We start from the raw sequence: 23,152 nt of genomic DNA, 5'->3' as shown, positions 1-23,152 counted from the left end.
TGCTAACAATTTTTTGAAAGCAAATTTGACTAGAATTGTAACCTTTACATCATGTACAATTTTTAACTTCATTTGGAAAGTTATAAACTTAGTCCTCAGCTTCAAAAAGAAAAGAACAAAAACATCTAACTTTTATTTATGTTATGCAATATTTGTTTCTCATTTCCGAAGTTTTGGCTGCCCAATAATCGATCATGAAAGATCAAATTCAGCGTGAGAACTGCATGATAAAAAATATTTTTCATGAGACCATTAGTAATCATGTACACATTCTTGTAGATTATTAATCAATTTCTTGATAAATGCATTTTAGGTTTTCACTTCCTATTCATTTGTCTTAATTTTACAAATAAGTAGAAAAATGAAAATAATAATCATGTAGCAAAAGAGAAAAAAAATAATAAAACCTAAATATATAGATGGTATGGAGACCTGGTAGGCAGCCCAAGAAAATGGATCCAAAACAATACGAGAAGACCCAATCCCGCACAAAGACAAAAACAACAAAAAAGAAGAAGCAAAATAATGTGAGACGAGGAAAGAGCATGAAAAATACCAGGTTAGAACTGTCTTACGTTGTAGGTAATTCTAAAACAAAAATATCATGAAAAATGCTGGGTTACTTAGAAAGCATCGTCATGTGTACCAAAATATCAATAACCAATGCATACAGACAGAAAGAAAGTAAAACATGTTATTAGCTTGACATGAGAATTCATCAGCAGTAGTTCCAGTACCCCACATAACAACTACAAATCCATAATAGACATAATAGTAAGCAATTAAAACTAAAATAACTAAAGCAGCAAACGACGAGAAGAAAAATTTCAATTATACCCTGCCAGCAGAACCAGAGTGATAATAAACAACATAACATATACCAAAAAATTTAGTTAGTGTAAAGGTCGTGCAGAGGTCGTGATGATGCGACAATTGGGTAATTCTGCTATAGCTTCTTGCAAGCACTTGACCACCAAATGAAATGCTTCATCCTTCTCGTAGAATTTAACCTCAACGGTCCCGTTCAGCGACATAGATTAAGAAGTGAAAGATTAAGAGCGCTAAGGAGTTCGTGTTCAGCAAATGTAAAGGATTAAGATTGTAGCATGTACTTTGAATAAAATATACATATGATGAATGAAAGACCAAATTACCCCTTAGATTGTTCTTGTCATATAATAGAATTGATGAATCAAAATGTGTTATAATTTTAATTAAATATAATTAAATAAATTTTATTAAAGTAAACTTTAAATTTGACCAGAATTATTATTACAAATAGAATTAAAATATAAATAAAAGTAATAATATAAAATAATAAATGCACCCACTAAATAAGATAAAGAAAGTTTGCATATTACAAAATTATAAATTATAAATTAGAAATACAAGAGTTTTAGATTACAAATATAAATAGAATCTGATAAACATAATACAAAATGCAGCTATATGAGATCTAAATTTGAAGTAATAATTTCTAAAAATAATCATCAAAATGGATTGGAGGTTGAATTCCTTTCCAGCATATATGAGTAATTAAAAAGAAATAGCTGCAATATCTAATTCCCATATTTTTTTTTATTTCTTGTATGGTTTGGCATATTTTTCCACAGACTATTTCTAATATCCGTTCGGAGTAAATCTCCAAGCTGTGTTTCATTGAGATCGGTGGTAATTCCGGGTTGCTCAACATCTTCATCATTGTCTGCTCCTCCAAGAAAATATCATTTTCAGTTTCAATCTCATTTTGACGCTTGATGAAATTATGTAAAATACAACATGCAAACACAATTAGACCTTGCTTTTTGTATTTGTAAGGTCGCATGATTCTAAGAATCTTGAATCTCATTTTCAATACTCCAAAGGCCCTCTCAACAACATTACGAAGTTGGGCATGATGATGGTTGAACAAATCCTCTGCTGTTTGGTACCGATTTGATGTAGATAGCTGTTGAAATTGTGCCAAATGATAAATGTGGCCATGATATGGGCAAAGAAAACTACCCGTGTTTGCATAACCCGAGTCAGCAAGGTAATATCTACTGGAAGGAACGATGAATCCACCATCATTTAATGCTGAACGCAAGACCTTCATGTCTGTAGCTGAACCCTCCCATCCGACTGACACGTAAACAAAATATATGTCAAAGTCAATTGCAGCCATGACATTTTGAGAAATAAAACCCTTTCTGTTAATGTGTCTTCGTTGCTTTTTTTTTTCTTTACGAAAGCGGGGATGTGAGTACTATCAATAGCGTCCAAAGCTCCTAAATTAATAATAATAAATATTTATCCAATATTTCAATATGTTCATATTTTAATCTTATAAATTATTCAAATGACAATACCTTGAATGAAGAGAAACTTGTGTGTTCCCCGGCACAAGCATGTCTTGGTGCATTGGCTTCGGATAACTTGATGTAATTGCTCCTAATCTCAATGATGCTCCACAAGACATCATTGAATGTTCGATAGACAGTGTCCAGAGAACGTTGCAAATGATAACTAACACCTCTCATATTTGAGGCATGGCTAATTATGTGCAAGAACATACCAACTTGTTCTTTTATTGTCACCTCATCAATATTGACGATACCTTTTGCTAATATTGCATCACAAAGAACAAGAAATTTGGTTTTGTTCATTCGTAAATAATCATAAGGTTCTTCTGGCCTCGCATTAAGTATATCGTTTATATATTCAACACCTGACATTGGCTTCTTATCTTGATCTTGTGTGGAAGATGATGATGAACCAAATGTGGTACTAGGAAGTATATTATTTAAAAAAAAATCCATGATTCATCATCATCGTTCAAAACATTCATAAGCTCCTCAAATTTAAAATTATCCATAATACCTAAGAAAACAAATTAGAATAAGTCATCGATAACATATCAATAAATTTCACTACAACATATCAGTAAATTTAGAAAGTTGTAAATTGTATAAAAGGGTTGGACATAACTATTTACTGTATTGGTACTTACGAAGGAAACAATTCAAATAAAAAGATTAAACTAATAGTATTATAAAAAGAAATGAAACTATGTTATAGTTAAGAGTCTCTGAAAAAGAATATTTAATGGAATTGAAATTTAACTAAATATTCATAAGAAGGTTATATGCTCTCTTTTAATCATGTAATTAGTGTGATTTTATAGATTTAAAGACTTATAACTCTGATTATGCACATAAGCATAGTATCGGTGAAAAACAAGATAACAAACAACATAATATATCTTGAGTCAATTGTGAAATTCTTAATCGAAACAACCAATTAGTCTGAGGCACGATAATTAGTCTCTATTTCACAATAATTGAACTTATGTAAATTGTGAAAATTAGATCACTAAACGATAATTAGTCCCTATTTTAAAATTCGATCACTAAATTTAGTGATCACTATTAGTCAAACTTGTGTAAATTGATAATTAGTCTGATTACAATAGATCAATAAATTTAAAATTAGACAAAAATATCACAGTATTTACAGTACTTAAATTCTTTAAGGCAAATTGATGCAATTGTACTCAAAACTTTGACTTCGAATAAAATGTATATTATATGTATACTGTATCATACCCGTGCGTTGCAACGGGGACATATTATAAAAAAAAATATCAATGAAAATAATAATGATCTAAAATTAAGACACATGTTAATAGAAAATTTATATGATTCTGTATTTTTAATAAATCATGAACTCTGATAACAATTTGATGATGGGATAATTCTTTATTTTTAAGTACCGATGATATCAAATAATAGCTCGATTCGAATCTAATATCAAATATCATACAACAATTCAATATCGACATATAATGATATAAAAAACATAAATAAAAAAATGTTATCGTGTGTATGTATAGGATATACACACACATATTATAAGAGAAATATATATTCACACACACGTTCCAATTTATATTATTTTTTGTTTCCAATTTAGAACACACACACACATTGATATATTATATATTGGAAATATATTCTAAATTGCCCACAACAATATATATAGAAGCAAAGAAAGAGAAATAAAAAAATAAAAAAAAATGATTTTCATTGTGATCCATATAGAAACGAAGAAGAAGTAAGGAAACAGAGAAATAAAAAAAAATGGAAGGTGGAGTCTTCTTAATTGAAGTGGAGAAATATGGAAACAAAGAAATAAGGAAATGGATAAATATATCGCTAAATTTCATATTTGTTCAATTTTAGTTGTAACGTATTGTGTGGCAGCACATGTGGTGAGTATGTTTTTAACTAAATTTAGACTTCTATACATAAATCAGATGTATTTAATCACAAGAAGACAAATTATGTAATTGGAGGACTGAGATCAAATTCGAAGTTTTATTTTTCAATCACAGCCGTTGGCGGATCGGACACCCAACGTGCTTAATAATAGAATGGAGATATATCTATATCATAGCGAGTCTAAGATATAGAGGTGAAATTGCAGGGAGCTTTCTCCATTGAAAAAAAAATCAAATAGAAACCAACATTTGTGTGCATAGCTCCAACTCATTATAATATGTTAACTACCTACAACAAATTCTTCTCTTCAAGGTACGACTCTGAGTGAAATTTTACAAGAAAAATTACCTTGAGTCAGAGGCATGATTCTAAAGGAGAGACAACGAGACAGAGGCGAGAAAAGATGTCGAGACAAGAGGTGGCGCTACCGATTGCGTCAGCTGAACGAGGTAACGAGTAACAATACCCACCAAAGTGGGTGTCAATGGATAGAGAGGAATGCACATTATTACGATTCTCTTTTGAACTCGACAAGTATTTGAGACTTGAGAGGGCTCTCTTTGAACGTAGTTTGGCATAATCTCCAATGTATCAGCAAGATATTTCTAAATCGGCTGTGATTAATTAGACAGATGTTGACATATATTTGTGTCTCGTGAGTAGGGCTGGCAAAAAAATTCGAGATTCGTGATTCGATTCGGGTTTGATTCGGGTTTGATTCAAGTTTAGTTCGATTCGAAATGGGTTCGAATTGAAACGAACCAAATCATGTTCGGTTCAGAATTAATTCAAACCAAACTCAAATCTAGCCTTGTTCGATCGAAATAGGTTCGTGATTTTTTTTTGGTTCGAATCTCATAAAGTCACCGGCCATCCATTTACCTGATGAAATTAAAATCCAAAATAGAGAGTCATAATTTAACTTAGCCGACACTCTCTCGCTCTCAAATCTCAATAACCTAGTTTTCTCTCCACCTCTCCCTAACTCACTCTCCCTCTAGCTCTAAAATCTAGTCGACGCTATCGGCAACTGGCTGTCTCTCCGACTGTCACTCCTCTCTCCAGCCTAGATGACTGTCTCTCCTCTCTCTTCGGTCGTCTCTCATAGTTCATACCAGGAAAGCCGTCTCTGATGTATTTTTTCATGAACAATTTTTTAACTTAAAAACACTTATTTCATAGTTCATACCGGTAAAAGGAAGCCATGTGAATTTTGTCCCGTGAGAAAAAATTAATGTATAAACTACCGGTATAACTAGGACTGCTAAAAAATAATTTAGTTCGTGATTCGATTCAAAAAATGTGTAGTTCGCAATTAATTCGATTCGAAATGAGTTCGGTTCGAAATGAATCAAACCAGGTTCGGTTCAAAATTAATTCAAACCAAACTCAAACCTAAGATAAGTTCGGTTCGGTTCGGTTCGTTGCCACCCCTATTCGTGAGAAATTTAATCGACAATAATGTGACACGTATATTGGATCATGTTAGGCATTTGTAGTAAGGACAATATTATATTCGTCTCCGTATCTGTGCGATATCCGCAGAGACATCTAAAGTAACCCAAAATTTACTTTTGGATCTGGACCGTCCGATCAAAATCTGGTCAATCCGGTCCGAGGTAAAAATTAAAATTCATGGTGTCTTAATGCAGAATCTGATCGAACGGTTCAGATCCAAATACAAATTTTGAGCTACTTTAGGGAATCAGAATTCATGAAGTCCGACCTTCGTTGTTTCACTTCCCACTTCTTCTCTTCTTTTATTTTCGCGCGACGCAGCACCAGCAAAGAAGCAATGGCGCCCAAAAAGAAAACCCAGCAGCAAAACCCCAAAACAAAATCAAAACCAAAACCAAAAGCTGGTTCGTCCGACTCGAAACCTGCACCCAAGCTCCAGATTTCAGCAGAGAACGAGCGTCGCCTCCGCCGCTTACTTCTCAACACCGACCGCCCCGCTCCGTCTCAGCCTCCGCCTGATGCGGCGGCGCAACCTTCCTCCTCCAGCTTAACATTCGGAGTCGGAGGAAGTAGTGGTGATGGTGCTAGTGGCGAGACGAGAGCTCAGAAGGTGAAGCGCCTTACAAATGTGTACGACAAGCTGTCGATCGAGGGTTTCACCTCTGATCAGATCGAGAAGTCTCTCTCTTCCCTCGGTGTAATCCTACTTACACTTCATCTCTGATGCTTTTCCTTTTTTTACCAACATTTAAAGTGTGTATTTCTCTTCATTTTTTGTTTTTTGAATTAAACGAATAGGAGACCGCAACATTTGAGGAAGCTCTAGATTGGCTATGCTTCAACCTGCAAGGAAGTGAGCTCCCTCTCAAATTTTCTACCGGTGTCACCTCATTATATCATGAAGGTACTCATCCTCTCTCTCTCTAATACACATTCACCGACAGATTAGTTTTATGATTGTTATTCAGCTAATATGGTTCTGGTATTTGAAATGTGATTGATCAGAAGGGACAGATGTCTCGGTTAAGGTGCTCTCTTCAGCTCGTGAAGATTGGGCGCCAGAGACACGTCAGATTGAAGTGGTGAAAGAGCAAATTGAAGGATTGTCAGTTAGAACTAAAGGGAAGAATCCAGAGGTCTCTTTGGATGAAGATAGATCTGCACAGGCAGCTTGGATTCGTCAGTACATGGAAAGAGAAGAAGAAGAAGAAGAGGACGAGGTATTAACTTTTTTCTTTGGTTTATTTCCGTCCTTGTCTTTCTCCTTTTTTTTTTTTTTTTTTTTTTGATTTGTACCAGAATCTGTTCCTTAATGGCTTGGTATATTAGTGTACGTACAAGGGTTAGAGATATCCCCACCTTAAAGTAAGCACACTACTGAGCTTAAAGTACAAACAATCTAAAAAGAAACTAACCAGGGTTTGCCTCACAAGTTGCTTAGTCTTGGTACCAATTGATTCATACAGGTACCAAGCTTTACTGTTTTGGTCAGGAATGTTATCTGGTAGCTTCATGATTTTGTCAGGCTTTTACATTGGTTTTATTATCTTTATGTTGTGCCTAGAGTCTCATTTAAGCACAATTGATAAACCTTGAATAAAATACAAGATCACAATCCTTAGCTAGTGTTCTGTACATGACATAGTACATTGTCTTATGCACTGTAATTCCTGTCCATAATAGGAGCTTGATTCTCATAAAAGGCCGCCTCGTGATGCTGATTCCATAATCGAAGAATACCGACTTGCCAGAATTGGTGCCCTTGAAGCAAAGCAAAAAAAGGATAAGAAAAGCCAAAGTCACTTTGGTAAAATTATTGCTGAACTCAAGCAAGAGTTGTCTTCTTTAGGTATGAACCTTTTTTAACAAGCATAACATATCATGTATGTATCAAGTACATATGTATTATTTGCTTTATTAAATCCTTAGATATTAAGAAATACTTTTTATATCTGAATCTCCAGGTCTCAGTGATGAAATCCTGTTTTTTGAGCCGGTAGAAGAAACAGTAAACACAAGTGTTGATGTTACAGTATTTCGAAATGGAGAGGATGAGGATGGTAGTACACTGGAGAGAAAGAAAGATTCTTGTGAGCCTGTGGAAGAGGAAGTAGAGCTTAATGACTTATTTTTTGAAGACTCTTCCACAGATAACCCTGATGCATGGAAGCAAGAGAAACCAGAAAAAGTGTCAGATGATGGTTATGGTAACATGTTAGGAAATATTGACGACATATGGAAGAAGGTAATTTTCTTGTACCTCTTCCTTCTAATAATATTTATAGTTATTTAGCACTGTAGTCTTTAATTACTATTTTGTGATTGCAGGGTGAACCTGGTAAACTGCCCAAGGCAATTCTTCAGAAATTCTGTCAGAGGCTGGGGTGGGAGGCACCGAAGTATAGCAAAGTTTCTGACAAGGATAGCAACTTCATATATTCTGTCAATGTAATGCGGACCACTACTGGCAGAGGTAAAAGCCGCAAGGCTGGTGGTTTGACCACTTTTCAGATATCTGATGAAGAGGAGCCATCTAAGTCTGTTGAGGTCTCTCTCTCTCTCTCTCTCTCTCTCTCTCTCTCTCTCTCTCTCAAATACAAACATATCTTCAAAATCAATTCAAACAATGTAACGATAACTACAATATTTTTTGCAGGAAGCACAAAGTAAAGTTGCATCTTTCGCCCTTTATCAACTTTTTGCCGATCTTCCTCTTCACCAAATACTTGCAGAACCATACTCATCTCTTGTTTCAAAATGGCAAAATGGTGATCTGCTACCTCTCACTTCATTTGGTTGTACTTGTAAATGTTTCAGAATTATTTCATTATCCTTCATATTTGAAATGTATACAGGTGCACTCTCACCAAAAATCTTAGAGAGAGATAAGAACCGAAGGGATGGATTCGTTGATATGTTATTGAATAAAGTCAAATCAGATGCGCTTACTTCTGTTAGTGCACAAAAGGTTGAAAATACGAATGTGCTAGAAAACACATTTCCTGAAAAGCATAAGAGCATGACAGAAAGTTCAGGTGCTCTCTATTTTAGTTATCTTTTATTTTTGGATTTCTGCTTTACCTTCTTCAGAAATTGGGTTGGAGGCTCACCATGTAAAAATCTAAACTAAATGTGTTGGTGTCATTTTTCATGTATGATTAAATTCCTAGGACTAACTGCTCGGCAACAATCTGAAAGTTTACTTTTGAAAGAAGAGATGGACAATAAGAAGAATCTGCCCAAGTTTATGGTAAAATTTACTATCCTCTTTTACAAATATAAACAGTTGCCTACTCACATAGACACCATCATGCACTATAGGTGATAAAAATTTTGTTGAAAAAGACCTAACTTAGACAAGAAAAGAAACCAATGGTAAGTCTCAAGCTGTTAACCTGGAATTGTACAAATACACAAGTATTTTAAAAGAAATGAAACAATGTCAATCTTGTGGTGTCACAAATGATCCTTGTCTTGTTTCAGAAAATGATGGAGGCCAGAGCAGCTCTCCCTATAGCTAAGTTAAAGGACCAATTTTTAAACTTACTTGGAGAGAATGATGTGATTGTTGTTTGTGGAGAAACTGGGTGTGGGAAAACAACACAGGTAATCTCTGTATCATGTCAAAAGTTTCTATCAGATGTTATGTTTCTTCCAATTGCTGTCTTCTAATGACTGTTTTTTATTTTCAGGTCCCTCAATTTATATTGGATGACATGATTGAATCTGGTCTTGGCGGATGCTGTAACATTGTTTGCACACAACCCCGTCGAATTGCGGTATGGTAGCACAATTGAAACAGAGGTTTCTTTTATAAAGTATATACCAATAAATAAGTTCACTTTTGCTAGTTGTTAACTTTGTTTAAGATTGGCTGAAAATGCTTTAGGAAGCTAGTATGGCTCGTATGATTTTCTTGTTTGATATTCATATGAGAGGGAAGAAAGAAACAGATTCAAATCGGAACAATAATCTTCTTATTATTTCTCATAATTTCTTTCCATCTACAGACATTTGATGTACTAATTTTGTTAAAGCTACTAAAGAAGTCAGATGAGGATGCTATTATTTGTTTTATGTAGGGTTATTGTTGGAAAAAAAGGATCAAACTATAAATTTACTACCATGCCATTATTGCTATATATCAGGCCACTGTCTCCTATTTGTGAACCACTTTCAAGTTTTCATCTCATCCTATCATTTTGTCAGGCAATTTCAGTGGCAGAAAGGGTGTCAGATGAGAGATGTGAACTCTCACCTGGTTCTGACAGTTCATTGGTTGGCTACCAAGTTCGACTTGACAGTGCCAGGTGTCAACTTTTCTTCCTTGTACTTGTTACTAAAATGTTCATTTTGCTGGTTTTATCATGCTACTAACATTAACATGTGGCCTCAAACTGATTTAAACTTTTGATTTTGTTGATGACTATTTCTTTTGTAATGATATAGGAATGAACGGACAAAACTCCTTTTTTGTACAACTGGAATACTCCTTAGGAAACTTGCAGTGAGCCTTTCTTGTCTCTAATATGATTAAAGTGCACACGTTTCTACTCGTTTTTTCTGATTTTAATTTGCTATTATGTAGACAAATAAAAACTTTGAAGGTATCACCCATGTTGTGGTTGATGAAGTACATGAACGCTCTCTTTTGGTAATATCTTGCCCTTTCTTTCTAAGCTCAACATTTTAGTTGTATGTTTATCCAACTCTTTGTTCTTCCAGGGTGATTTCCTTCTGATTGTATTAAAGAGCCTAATTGAAAAGCAAGCTTCTAGTGGATGTTCCAAGCTGAAGGTTATTCTCATGTAAGTGCTCTTCTTTTTTATTGAATTGAAGAACCACCTCATTTTGATTTATTCTTACATGCATTCTATATCTAAATTCTAGGTCGGCAACTGTGGATGCAAGTCTATTTTCAAGATACTTTGGTGATTGCCCTGTGATTACTGCAGAAGGGAGAACTCATCCTGTTTCGACAGTTTTCTTAGAGGATGTCTATGAGAAAATTGATTATTCTTTACCATCTGATTCTCCTGCCTCTGGAGAATTCATGTTATATAACAGAGAGAAGGTTTATTTCTGACTCATTTTCCTTCATTAAACAATTTGCATATGATTATTCTTTTTTGTTCTTTTTGCGATTTAGGGACAAAAAGGAAGTAATTCGGTAAATAATCGAAGAGGAAAGAAGAATCTGGTGCTATCTTCTTGGGGTGATGACTCCATACTCTCTGATGAATATATCAACCCCAATTATAATGCCGGTTCATACAAGTCATACAGTGAAAGAACATGCGAAAACTTAGTTAAGTACCTAATAATTTATCAGAGTGCTCTTATTTTTTTGGAAAGGGGTAAAGTTTGTCTTTTCTTTCTCTTTCCTTCAACTTTATCCTTTTTTTAATTATTGTTGGATCTAATATAAATCCTTAGTGACCCCAAAGCTCAAAGTTTCCATTTGAAGTCCAAATTAGTGTCCTAATTTTACTTATTTTGTTTTTGTATGTATTTCTTGAATGTAAATAAATACTCCCTTCTTAAAGGTGTGATTTTTGGGCTATGGAAAGATTGGCTCTAGCATACAGCTAATACGTTTTGTTAGTGATTAAATAGATGCTAGGCCTTCAAATACCAGATGTTATTTTAGTGCACAATGCCCTTGCACTATTCATCTCCAACTGATCGAGGCCAATTCTTGTGTTTTTTTCCACAAAATAAAAACAATGAAATTTGCAGCCATTTCTTGTTAAAAATGCGCAACTTTGCTCTCTCCATATATACTACCTTATTGACTTCTCCATATGCAGAAACGTTTAAATGAAGATGTTATCGATTTTGATATTTTGGAAGATTTGGTCTGCTATATAGATGAAAATTTTCCACCTGGTGCCATTCTTGTGTTTCTTCCTGTAAGTCTTAAATTCAAGTTTTTTGTTTTGTTTTAGTCTGTCCTTCAAGTTTGGTTCTATTGATAATATAAATATTATGTGTTGATACTGTTGTGTTAACTTTGGAACACTAATTGGTTAACAAGTATGGGAGATAGAGGTCCTGAATTTAAGTACGGCTAGTCCTTCATTATAAATTAATTGTCATAGAAGTCTTGGAATGCATGAGTCTACAAGAATGCCATAGAGAAGTATTTAGAGTATAACATGTTTAAATAACAGCTGCCTACTCTATTTGTTTAAGCTTTGAGACCATGCGCTTGGTTGGTACTTTTCACTGCTCATATGCTCAACCTGAACAATGTTTCTATAGGGAGTAGCTGAAATTGATTTGCTTGTTGATAAACTGACCGCCTCGTACCGGTTTGGCGGGCCTTCTTCAGATTGGGTTCTTCCCTTGCATTCTCTTCTCTCATCAGCTGATCAAAGAAAGGTTTTTCAATCTCCACCTGGAAACATACGAAAGGTAACTCCTGATGGTACCCAATAGCATGGCTTTGACAATTTTAGCATAATTCAAGATTTAACGTTTGCAAGATTTTCAACGTAAAACTCTCATGTAGGTAATAGTTGCAACTGATATAGCTGAGACTAGCATCACAATAGACGATGTAGTATATGTTCTTGAGACTGGAAAGCACAAAGAAAATCGGTACAATCCACAAAAGGCATGTATTTCGCCCTTCTCTTGTTGTTTATATCTCTAATTGTCGTTTTCTTCTCTCTTTTTTCTGGATTTTAGAAAATTGCTGACCACTGGCGGTCTTTATATAGAGAGCATGACATGCAAAGCTATACTACATGTATCCATGTGAAATAAAATTGAAACAGCCGGGTACCATAAGTACTAAAGTAATCCCCGGCTTTAACTACCATATAGTTTTGAAATTGTTTTTTTTTATATTTATATATTTTTTCCAGAAAATGTCAAGTATTGTTGAGGATTGGATATCCCGTGCCAATGCAAAGCAAAGACGGGGGAGAGCGGGTCGGGTCAAACCTGGTATCTGTTTTTGCCTCTATACCCGTTATCGGTTTGAAGTTCTTATGCGCCCATTTCAGGTTCAATCTTTGTACTTTTAAGAATTTATTTTCTTTCTTATATACGAATATTCTTTTTGACAGGTTTTATATATATGTATTGTTATTCTTGGTCTTGAATTTCTTTGTAAATAAAGGTACCTGAGATGCTGCGAATGCCCTTAACTGAGTTGTGTTTACACATAAAATCGCTCTCTTTGGGAGACATAAAATCATTCCTTCTTAAGGTGCTCTCTCTTTCTCTTGTTTTATATATATATATATATATATAGGAATATGCTAGCATGCTATGCATAGCATAGAGCCCCTCCATGCAACGGCTCGGATTTCGAGTTTTCAAAATCCTAACGGTCGATCCGAACCGTTCATCTTGTTCTCCATATTAATATGTGTTTGGAGACCAAATTTTACATTTTTTAGAATTTTTTTACTATTTCTTTAGATTTATTGAAAATCCCTGTTTTCAGCAAATCTGGACCATAAAAAAACAGCGATTTTCAATAAATCTAAAAAAATTCCAAAAAATGTAAAATTTGGTCTCCAAACACATATTAATATGGAGAACAAGATGAACGGTTCGGATCGACCGTTAGGATTTTGAAAACTCGAAATCCGAGCCGTTGCATGGAGGGGCTCTATGCTATGCATATCATGCTAGCATATTCCTATATATATATATATATTTTTTTTTTTTTTTGATAAAAGGCCGAAGGCCCGTTTCATATATTGAAAATAGGTAACTTACAACTTCTACTAGTTAATCAGTTCAGTCCATCTTATCAAATGGTATCCCAGACAAGCTAAGCATAATATCAGAATTACAAACTACGAAAAGTAAAATGCATGCAGGCATATCAAAATATTGTCTCTGGAGATAACATACTCCATGCATTAGGATAGTAGTACCGAACACAATCCAAACTTTGGATGTGACAAAAAGTAAGTCTTCTAGATGATCACTCATCATCAGTACCAGTCACCCGTTCAATCATCAGCACATCTTCCGGGTCCAGCACCTGAAGAGGTATTGCATCCAGCTCCTGTGGCATCCAGATTTGCGCGGCCTCCTGAACCTCTGGCTTAACTGCACCTGTCCAATATGTTCTCTTGTTTTTTATCTTTACACTATACTTTTATATTGAATTATTGATCACATCTTTTTTCGTATTGCAAAATATGTTTGTGTTGTTATGCAAGCTAGGCCATAGAGCCCCCTAGAGAAGAAACTGTTACCTCTGCCATCGACTTGTTATATAAGGTACAGAACTCTTTTCCATTTTTCATTTTAAAATTGGACAGTAATAATCCAATTCTATGTCATTATTGTTATGGTCACTGCCAACTTTTTTTCGACTTTTAGGTGGGAGCCTTCGAAGGGGATGAGAAGCTTTCACCTCTTGGTTACCATTTGTCAAAACTACCTGTTGATGTTCTGATTGGAAAGGTATGCTCTATATATGTCATTACTATTATTAGTTTTATCGTCAATATTTTTTATGACAATAAAGTGAATAAACTGTTGTTTAATTTTAAATGTTTCCAATATTATACTTTTCTTGTATAGATGATGCTCTATGGTGCCATATTTGGTTGCCTCTCCCCTATTCTCTCAGTAGCAGCATTTTTGAGCTACAAATTTCCATTTGTCTATCCCAAAGAGGAGGTAGTTTCTTACACTTAATGCAACATAATTCATAAACTTTTCAACTTCTGCATATTTATCTTTAAATCGGTCTCTTTTTCTTCATTCCATGATTTATAACTGAACAAAAAATTAAGATATGCCCCATGAAAATGGGTTTTATGTTGACTCAAAATTCAGTTCCCTTTTTTGTATTTCTTTATTAAATTTCTTAATGTTAGAACGGTAACTGCAGATGAAGTAAATATGGACCTTCATATAATAAAATGCAATAATTAATATTTGTAGAAGTCAAATGTGGAGAAAGCTAAAACGATGCTACTAAATGAAGGTCTTGATGGGACCACTTCTACTGGTGGCCACAAGCAGTCAGATCACCTTCTAATGGTTCTTGCCTACAACAAATGGGCCAAGGTTCTCATTGAGGTATATATGTAATAAAATTTTGGATTATAAGATACAGGGCAGGTAGGCTCTACTCTTACTGGTACATTTGGGCATGATTTCTGAGTTTGTCTGACCTTTACTAGTGCAAAATTTGAATGATTGATGCAGAATGGACCGAAAGCCGCTCAGCAGTTTTGTCGATCTTTCTTTTTGAACAGCTCAGTTATGTACATGATCAGGTTATGAGCATTTTGTTTTTTTTGCTTTTTTTATTTAAGACTTATAATTCATACAATTTTGAAGTGAATGTGAGACATTGATTAATGTCTTTTGCATTGCAGGGACATGCGTGTACAGTTTGGGACTCTCTTGGCAGATATTGGACTCATTGAGATGCCAAAAGATATTTTGGTAGAAAATCAAATTTTAATTTTCTTCTTCTCACTATTCTTCTGATCGGAGATTGTTGCTTGACCATTATTTATGTGGCGGTTATGCAGCGTATTGATAGGAAAAAGAAAGGCAACCTTGATACCTGGTTCACAAATTTGTCTCTTCCATTCAATGTCAACGCACAACACTCATCAGTGATCAAGGTGATTTCCTTTTTACATTGTGCTTTTTTACTTATCATTTTACATTTCATTCTTTGCTAAAAGGCTGCTATTTCTTCCAAATTCAACAATTGGTTAACAAGTTACTTATTTTGGGGGAACACAAGTTATATGCACTCCTATTGGTCCTGACTGGTATAATGCAAACCTTGTTTATATGTACAATTGTGTCGTCATCCTTGAGAAAAGAAAAAAACCCTCAGTTAAAGATAGAAAGTCTACTCAACCTTACACAGAACCACAAATGAACAAGAGAAATGAAACAAGAATGATCTAATTGGTTCAAGTTATAACAGAGTAGCATATAGTCGGTTATATGTGCAGGTCTATATCCAAATGTAGCTGCTACAATAGAAGGTATTGAAAAAGGAGCCTTAAGTGGTAGGGGGACATCTGGCACTAGATCTAATTTCTTGTTTGATGGACGACGTGAAGTTCACATACATCCTTCTTCCATTAACCATAGTTTGAATTCGTTTCAATACCCATTTCTCGTCTATCTTGAAAAGGTACATCTTCTCTCATTGTTATTATTTTTTTCCTATTCAATAAGTGCGGCAATCTTTTAAATTTACCTGAAAAGATATAATGGAATCATGTCTCCTTTCAAGCTTCATGAAACTATTGTAATCTAATACACACACACACACATATTCTTTTTAAGAGTTCCTAAATTACCCCTCCATCGTCATCGGTGTGTCCAATAATTGAGGATGGAAGTAGTAGCTTAGATATGTTAGGATAAAACTTGGGAAGTCCAGAAGTGGTATTTTCATATTTTGTATGGTGTATGTGAAATTTTCCTTGCTTTCGAGGGGATCAAATGATGTGTTTATTTAGTTTTCAGATCATATTTCTGAAACAAACAGGACCTTAGAGGAAATATCTCAATTTCTTTGATTATTCTTCTTAATTTTATTCTAGGTAGAGACATCAAAAATATTTTTGCGTGATTCAAGTGTGGTCTCTCCATATTCGATTTTATTATTTGGTAGTCACATGGTTATTCAGCATCAGGTAATTTTACTCTTGTGATCTGATGGCTATTCAACATGTTAATGTTCCTTAAAGAGGAACGAGAAACTCATATGTTCATTGCTTTTGTTTTATCCTTTGCTAGTCCGGATCTGTGGTAATAGATGGTTGGTTAAGGTTAATTGCTCCAGCGCAAACAGCAGTCTTGTTTAAAGAACTCCGGACAACCCTTGATGCAGTTTTAAAAGAACTCATAAGAAAGCCAGAGGTAGTATGTTATTATTCAAATATTTCTCTTGATGTTTTTAGTTGGGGGTCTAATACTCTGCATATACTGTGTTGTGATATTTTTGGAGTGAATAAGTTAATCGGATAAGCTGAACCTGACCCTACTCTTTTTCTGAATGGTCAATGACCCAAAACTTGATCTGACCCAATCATGATCAACCCGCACCATAACACGACTATAGTCCAGGACCTAAGTAGACCTGAAATTGGAGCTGACCGGAATTTGACTAGATCGAGACCTCAACCTGACTGGTTCGACATGATTCCTTGATCTGCTTAACCTGACTTATGAACTGATTTGACCTCGAAAACACAACTGCTGCTCTAAAATAAACTTTACCAGGTCAATTACCTGAGTCTCAGACTCAATTGGCCTGAAACCCGAAGCCCCTCGATCTGAATCTAGGATGATTTGAGTCCTAAAACAGGTTAAATAAAAAATGACCTGAAACCAAGTGACTGAAACACAAACTGCAATGACCCGAACCCAAACAAATGCATTTCTGAAATGACCCAACCCGAAAGCTTCCCCCCCTGTGAACTAGCTGGATCCAAGGCAGCTTACCAAGTAATCTTTAGATAGATAAAGTGCTGCATATTTGAGGTTGAAAGATTTTTTTGTTGTCAGGTGACTACTTTGGTCAACAATCAGGTGGTTAAGTCCATTGTGCATTTGCTCTTGGAGGAAGAAAAAGCTCAGCAATCCTCAGTATCTGTATAATTTTGCATTTTAGTCCTCTCAAAGCGCAAATCAAAATGCTGACATTGCACACATTCTTGGCCTAAGTTTACTTCAACAAATATTTAGGTATAACACTTTTGTTGTGATAAGTTAGTTCCTGTCATATTACTAGCACCTCTTGGATCACTCGACTCTGAGCTCTTGTTTATGTGTAGGACTAAATGCATCAAAGGCAATTGTTGAGGTGGGAAATATCGAATATGTTGATTAGCTATAGGCAGTTTCTTTGAATTTGCAGTTGTTTGTTTCTATTCACTTTATTATGTAAAAAATAGTTTTTGCCAAATGTACCGTCAGTAAATCGTCATGACCTGCTCAATAGATACGGTTACTCATTACAGTGAAATAGATGGAGTAAATGAATCACGTCAGGTGTAATCTATATATATATATATATTTTTTTTTTTGAAGTCGGGTGTAATTGTCATAAGCTAAAGCTAATTTTTAATGGATTATAGCTTGAACCGAATCTGATCTGAGGTGTCAAGATTTTTGGTTTTTGTTTTAAAAGTTACGAGTTTAAGAAACTATCCAATATAGAGAATCAATCTTTAGTTTAGTGGTAAATACTAAACCAAAGGTATTGTCTTGTGTGGGAGATTATGCACAGGAGGTTGTAGGTTTAAAATCTGGATGAAGATTCTGTGGATGACTGGATATTAAATATTTGATTGACTTGATGTCCAATATTTACTCCAAAAAAAAAAAAGTATCCAATTGTAGAGAGTTGTTAACGATGTAGGCCCGGATGCTCTAGGAGGTACTCCAGTAAACACATTAACACAGTGCTCGATTAGTGTATAGTGTATAGTGTATACTAATAGAGCAAGGTTAAAATGTTCCACTATTTTTGCATCGTAATCATGTCTCGCATTTTAAATTTCATTTTCAAGTTCAAATAGTTAATTTGATCAATTTAATATGATCTTCATAATAAAATGAAATGAAATTTTTTATTTTTTTAACAACTTTTTATATAGATACAAAGTGTTTTTTTTAAAAGATTTTGGACCATTCAAAAATAGTGATTTTGTACATATCTAAAAAAAATAGTAAAAAGAAAATATAATTGGTCTTTAAGCATATTTTAAGAGTAGAACTAGGGTGTTCGTAAGTTCACCAAGTCTTTTTGTGAACTCAATTTTAAGATTTATTCAAATTGACTTCAAACAATAAATTCAAACTATAGATATTCATCTACTTTATGAGTGATGCATTTACATGTAAAAAAAAAATTTAATTTTAGAACTAATTTTGTATAGAGTCGAGTGGTAAAAAAAAGGTTCAAAAAATGAATGCATTAAAATTAATTTATAAATTTTTTAATTTTGATTGCTTGATTTTATATTGAATTAGTTTGAAAGTTAAAATTTTTTTCATGTAGACACATTACTCGTAAGATAGATGGATTTTAACGGATTGGCTTCCTCATTTAAAGTTAATCCAGCAAATTTTAGAGTTGAGTTTACACAAGAATTTGATAAAGTTAAGTACATCGATCCTAGTTCAAGATCAATAGTAAACTTAATTACACCCTAGCTAGTTCAAGATCATGTTGAATATTTTGAATTGACTATTTGAGCTTTTGAAAACATATATAGTTAAAAATGGGAGCCATATTTGAGACATAAATAATTGAATATTTTAACCTTAATTACTCTCATATTATAATTAAGCCGCTAGTAAAACTGCCCATCCAATGACCTGAGCCCGTTTTCTGCGTTCATGAAGTCTCAAATCTTGTGTTCCATTTGACTATTTGAATTTTGAAGGGGCCAAGTATCTATCCTGTGCTATTGCATGCAGATGAGGTGGTTCCAAGTGAATATGTCGCCGTAGTCTATCCTCTAATATAGCCTGTACTTACCCCGTGCTTTCTACTCTGTTGCGCTGTACTTGCGACTGCCTCATGTATTGATGAGTTTGTGTCTGAACCATTCTCTTGCTCCTATATATAAAAATAATCCAAATTAATCTATATTTATCTGAACTTTTTTTCCGTCCTAATTGTAAGTCTGTCACAAAAAACCCATAAAACCAGAGAAAAATGAAGCATCAACATGCATACGTACCCTTTCTGAATTTGATGATGTATTTCCGAATACTTAGACTCAGTTGTCTTCCAAATGGAAAAAGTAAAGGATATCTTTCTTGTCAGAGCAAAGGATATTTGATCTAAAAAGAATAAATATAAAATTCACACGGAAATTTGGGCTTTGCCTTTGCTTGAAGTAACATAAAAAATCATCTCTTCTGTACCGGCATTACAATTAGTTATATACTAGAAATGATTCCAAACAACGCGTTTATGCATCTACACTAATACATTTGTATTAGATGTACACTTCAAAAGTACTATAGGACTAATTAATATTCTCTTTTCCTTTTCTATACTAAACTAGCGTACAAGTCAAGTCAAGCAACTTGCGTAGTCAGCAAAAATGATTTATTATAAATTAAAAGAGTTTAGCAATATTAATTTGTATGTTAGGCGATTGACGCATACAATTCCAACAAGAAAACAAAATGCATGTCTGCTTGGAAGAACCGGTTACAAAATCCATCAAGAAAAAGGACAATTTAATGTAAGGAATAGAATTATAGAAGAGGTTATTTATCCAAAGGAAATGTCCCTCACCTAAGATTCCCTTTGCATTCCTAAAAGGAGGCCATGACCAATTCCTCTTTCTCTTTTTTCCAATCTCTTCTCTCTCTTTTTCTTTTTAAAATCCTTTGCAGCGACTGTTAAGTATAACCTCTCTCTCTCTCTCTCTCTCTCTCTCAAGAAAGACACACTTTGACTACATTTCCTATTAGTACCGACCTAGCAAACCTCTCATTCTACGTACACCAACTTGTATAAACATTTCTCAAAAACATTTACATGTTTTGAGCTAGAGTTTAATTAATTAAAAGAGAGGACATGAGTGAAATTCTTGATGAAGAAGAGCTCTTAACCCTACGCTTATGCATCGACAGCAAATGGACCTCTAAAGAGAAGGGAGAAGATGATTCCGTCAGCGCAGGTAATGTTTCCTCCGTTGACAGTAAAATTTCGAGGTTATTGGAAGCAAGAGATAAAGTGTTCGGGGAAGGTCGTGTCGATATTCCCCGATATCATGAAGAAAGCAAGAATGTAAGATTGGTTGGTTTACTTTTTGGAGCTGCAACAGCTGTAGATATACATGATCTGAGTTCGGCTATCGATACCTTGCAGGAGATCTACATGAGTTCATCTCTTATCAGTGATCCAATCCAACGAGTGGTGGTATATTTCGCTGATGCCTTAGCTACTAGGCTTTTTTCTCCTAGATCGCAGTTTTATGGTTCTATGGACAAAATATGTGCTACCCAAGAAGACGAATTCTTGGCATTTATGGAGTACTATAGAGTTCTTCCATTCTACCAATTTGCACATTTTACTGCAAATCAAGAGATCATTGAAGCATTCAAAGAAGAAGCAGTGATCAATGGAGGTCGCATTCATGTTATCGATTTTGATGCATCCTATGGATTTCAATGGCCTTCTCTTATCCAGTCCCTCTCTGATATGACCACAGCTAGTAGAACAATCTCTCTAACTATAACAGGGTACGGTAGAAATGTCGAGGAGCTCAGGGTAACCAAGGAGAGGCTAGAGAGCTTTGCAAACGGTTGTGCTAACCTATCCTTTAAATTTGAAGGGATCTTGACAGGTTCAAGTTTTACTAGTATAGGTGTTGAGGCTAATTCTACACTAGCTGTGAATTTACCTTTTTATTTACAAACTTTGAGCAGTTTACAAGAAATAAAGGATACCCTGGCCTCTGTATATTCTATGAATCCATCTTTGGTGGTTTTGGTAGAGAAAGAAAGAAACCAAAGAACAAGAAGCTTCCTACCAAATTTCATGGAGTTGTTGTACTTCTACACGGCAATATTTGATTCTTTGCATGAGCTTTTGCCTTTGGAAAGCATTGAGAGGTTTAATATAGAAAAGAACTATCTTGGTAAAAAAATTAAACTAGAAATTGGTCAAGGGCACATAGAAGAAACATTTGAGCATGATAAATCATGGAAAGAAACTATGAAGGGGTTTGGATTTGAAAGAAAAAAGATGAGTTCTAGGTCATTGAGCCAAGCAAAGCTCCTCCTTAAAATTAAAAGCCCATGCACAATGATAGGAGATGGTGCTAATTGTGGATTTGAGGTTTTTGAGAGAGATGAAGGCCATGAAATAGCCTTAGCATGGCGAGCTCGGGCTCTCGTCTCCATATCTTGTTGGCAACGCACTTCATGGTGAATTTAATTCGTCGTAGTTCAGTAGGTCCCTTTTTTTTTAAGCCAATTGGCATTCTCACATATACAACATAGAGCTTTCTTTATTCATATATACATGTTTATTTGAATATTTTTGTTTGATTTTATATTTTTGGGTGTAGACCTTTATTGCATTATCTCGTACATTAATTAGATATATTGCATAATAATTTGAAGCAATGATGGCTGTTGATTTATTTTGTGATGAAAATAATGAAGGAATTTTTTAGGGAAAATAGAAATATATATACATGATAACTAATTTGTTGACTAATGGTTTGTTTGAATGCTTGTATTGACAAAGATGAATAAATGCTTTTGCACCTCTGGACTTGCATAAAGCAACGTTAATACAATTTTTTTTACAAGGGCTTCTCAATCATATTTCGAACATGCGACCTTTCACATAGATAATAACTTCTCAATTCATCTTTTGTTATTAGATCAAAGGTTGATTTTCAAGGAACCTTTATATTTAATGTCACTTAAAGCATATAATTTTGTTTATGAATGTAACTCTTGTGGATCACGCATCATCCTGTCAGATTCCGATATCCAGGAAAAGGTAAGCTTCCAGTCGGGTTCAGAGGACGATCCTGGCGGCCGACTTGGGTTAGAATGATCTGATCTGTCTGACTTCTTGCGTGATAGAGCTGAGGGTGCTGCTATATATTGATGCATGCCTATTATTTTCTAATTCGGACTCTAGCTCTTCTGCTGATCATTTTGTGGGTTGATTTAGTTGTATGATGCCTTTTGGGTTTAGGTTTACCTTGCAGTGTTTTGTTATATTGTGTTTGATGCTCATTTCAGTCTCCTATATGCCACCATTTTTTTTTTTTAAATAAAAGAAAGAAGTTAAAGCATATATATGACACATTTTATCGTAAAAATCAAAGAAATATAATAAAATGTATACGTTTCAATTAAAAATTAAATATAAAGAAACCAAAGTAAATATATTTTCTTAATTATCTTTCTGAAATGTTATTAATCCTTTTATTTGAGGTACGCGCGCAGAAGCAAATTAATTCTCTACTAGCTAGTATTTTTCACATATATCGAGTTCAATTAATAAATTATCTAGTAGTGAAGTTATAAGGGTACAAAATTAAAAGTGGGTCACCCAAAAATTAGGTTTCACCTAATCAAGATATGCAAGATATCAATGTTGAATTACTTTAATTATGCGAATCTGCATGTGTTTACAGTATCTATCCTCTGACTGAGTTTTCATGCCTTAGCTTCATTTTTTTTTACTTGTTAGTATCTATCTTCTGCGGCACTAACTCGTGTAACAATTCCTATCACCTCCGATGCAGTGCTAATTCATTTTTTCCCTCTATTTTTCTGAAAGGACTCGCGGGAATTTTGACCTCCATTTTATTTTTAGTAGGGTTCAAATTCCTCATGTCATGCCTCAATGGTATCTCACATTCTTATTTCTGTTTTTAAAATTCAAATAATTAATTCGAACTATTCAACATGATCTACAT

General features: G+C 34.4%; 2 protein-coding genes across 7 annotated transcripts; both read left to right on the top strand.

Annotated features, from left to right (window-relative positions):
* Positions 1-6,009: 6,009 nt before the first annotated feature.
* LOC144566799 (RNA helicase family protein) lies at positions 6,010-17,823 on the top strand. 5 transcript variants are annotated; one of them, XR_013515283.1, is made up of 34 exons: positions 6,010-6,414; positions 6,516-6,621; positions 6,723-6,937; positions 7,401-7,566; positions 7,682-7,962; positions 8,046-8,264; positions 8,374-8,485; positions 8,573-8,752; positions 8,888-8,967; positions 9,201-9,323; positions 9,410-9,496; positions 9,927-10,027; positions 10,167-10,224; positions 10,306-10,371; positions 10,443-10,525; positions 10,608-10,791; positions 10,867-11,025; positions 11,528-11,629; positions 11,982-12,134; positions 12,232-12,336; positions 12,590-12,730; positions 12,847-12,936; positions 13,911-13,967; positions 14,070-14,153; positions 14,274-14,372; positions 14,640-14,777; positions 14,907-14,977; positions 15,080-15,149; positions 15,239-15,334; positions 15,677-15,861; positions 16,277-16,369; positions 16,473-16,595; positions 17,244-17,423; positions 17,513-17,823. XR_013515283.1 is itself a non-coding variant. In XM_078316825.1 (33 exons), exons 1-33 carry the CDS (start codon positions 6,055-6,057, stop codon positions 17,334-17,336), a joined length of 4,296 nt encoding a protein of 1,431 aa, XP_078172951.1. In that variant the 5' UTR covers positions 6,010-6,054; the 3' UTR covers positions 17,337-17,647. The 5 variants fall into 5 exon arrangements, 2 of the variants coding, with proteins under 2 accessions (XP_078172951.1, XP_078172952.1); XR_013515282.1 differs by having other exon boundaries at positions 15,661-15,861; XM_078316825.1 differs by having other exon boundaries at positions 15,661-15,861; positions 17,244-17,647.
* Positions 17,824-20,047: 2,224 nt separating this feature from the next.
* LOC144566318 (scarecrow-like protein 18) lies at positions 20,048-21,938 on the top strand. 2 transcript variants are annotated; one of them, XM_078316319.1, is made up of 2 exons: positions 20,048-20,383; positions 20,575-21,938. In XM_078316319.1, the coding sequence occupies exons 1-2, from the start codon at positions 20,366-20,368 to the stop codon at positions 21,637-21,639; spliced, it is 1,083 nt and encodes a 360-aa protein (XP_078172445.1). In that variant the 5' UTR covers positions 20,048-20,365; the 3' UTR covers positions 21,640-21,938. The 2 variants fall into 2 exon arrangements, with proteins under 2 accessions (XP_078172445.1, XP_078172444.1); XM_078316318.1 differs by having other exon boundaries at positions 20,048-21,938.
* The last annotated feature ends 1,214 nt before the right edge of the window (positions 21,939-23,152 follow it).

Source organism: Carex rostrata, chromosome 15 (assembly GCF_964058835.1).
Source record: "Carex rostrata chromosome 15, lpCarRost1.2, whole genome shotgun sequence".
In the NCBI taxonomy this organism is placed as follows: domain Eukaryota; kingdom Viridiplantae; phylum Streptophyta; class Magnoliopsida; order Poales; family Cyperaceae; genus Carex; species Carex rostrata.
Note: the sequence above shows the minus strand (reverse complement) of the source record. Positions and strands in the feature narration are given on the sequence as shown.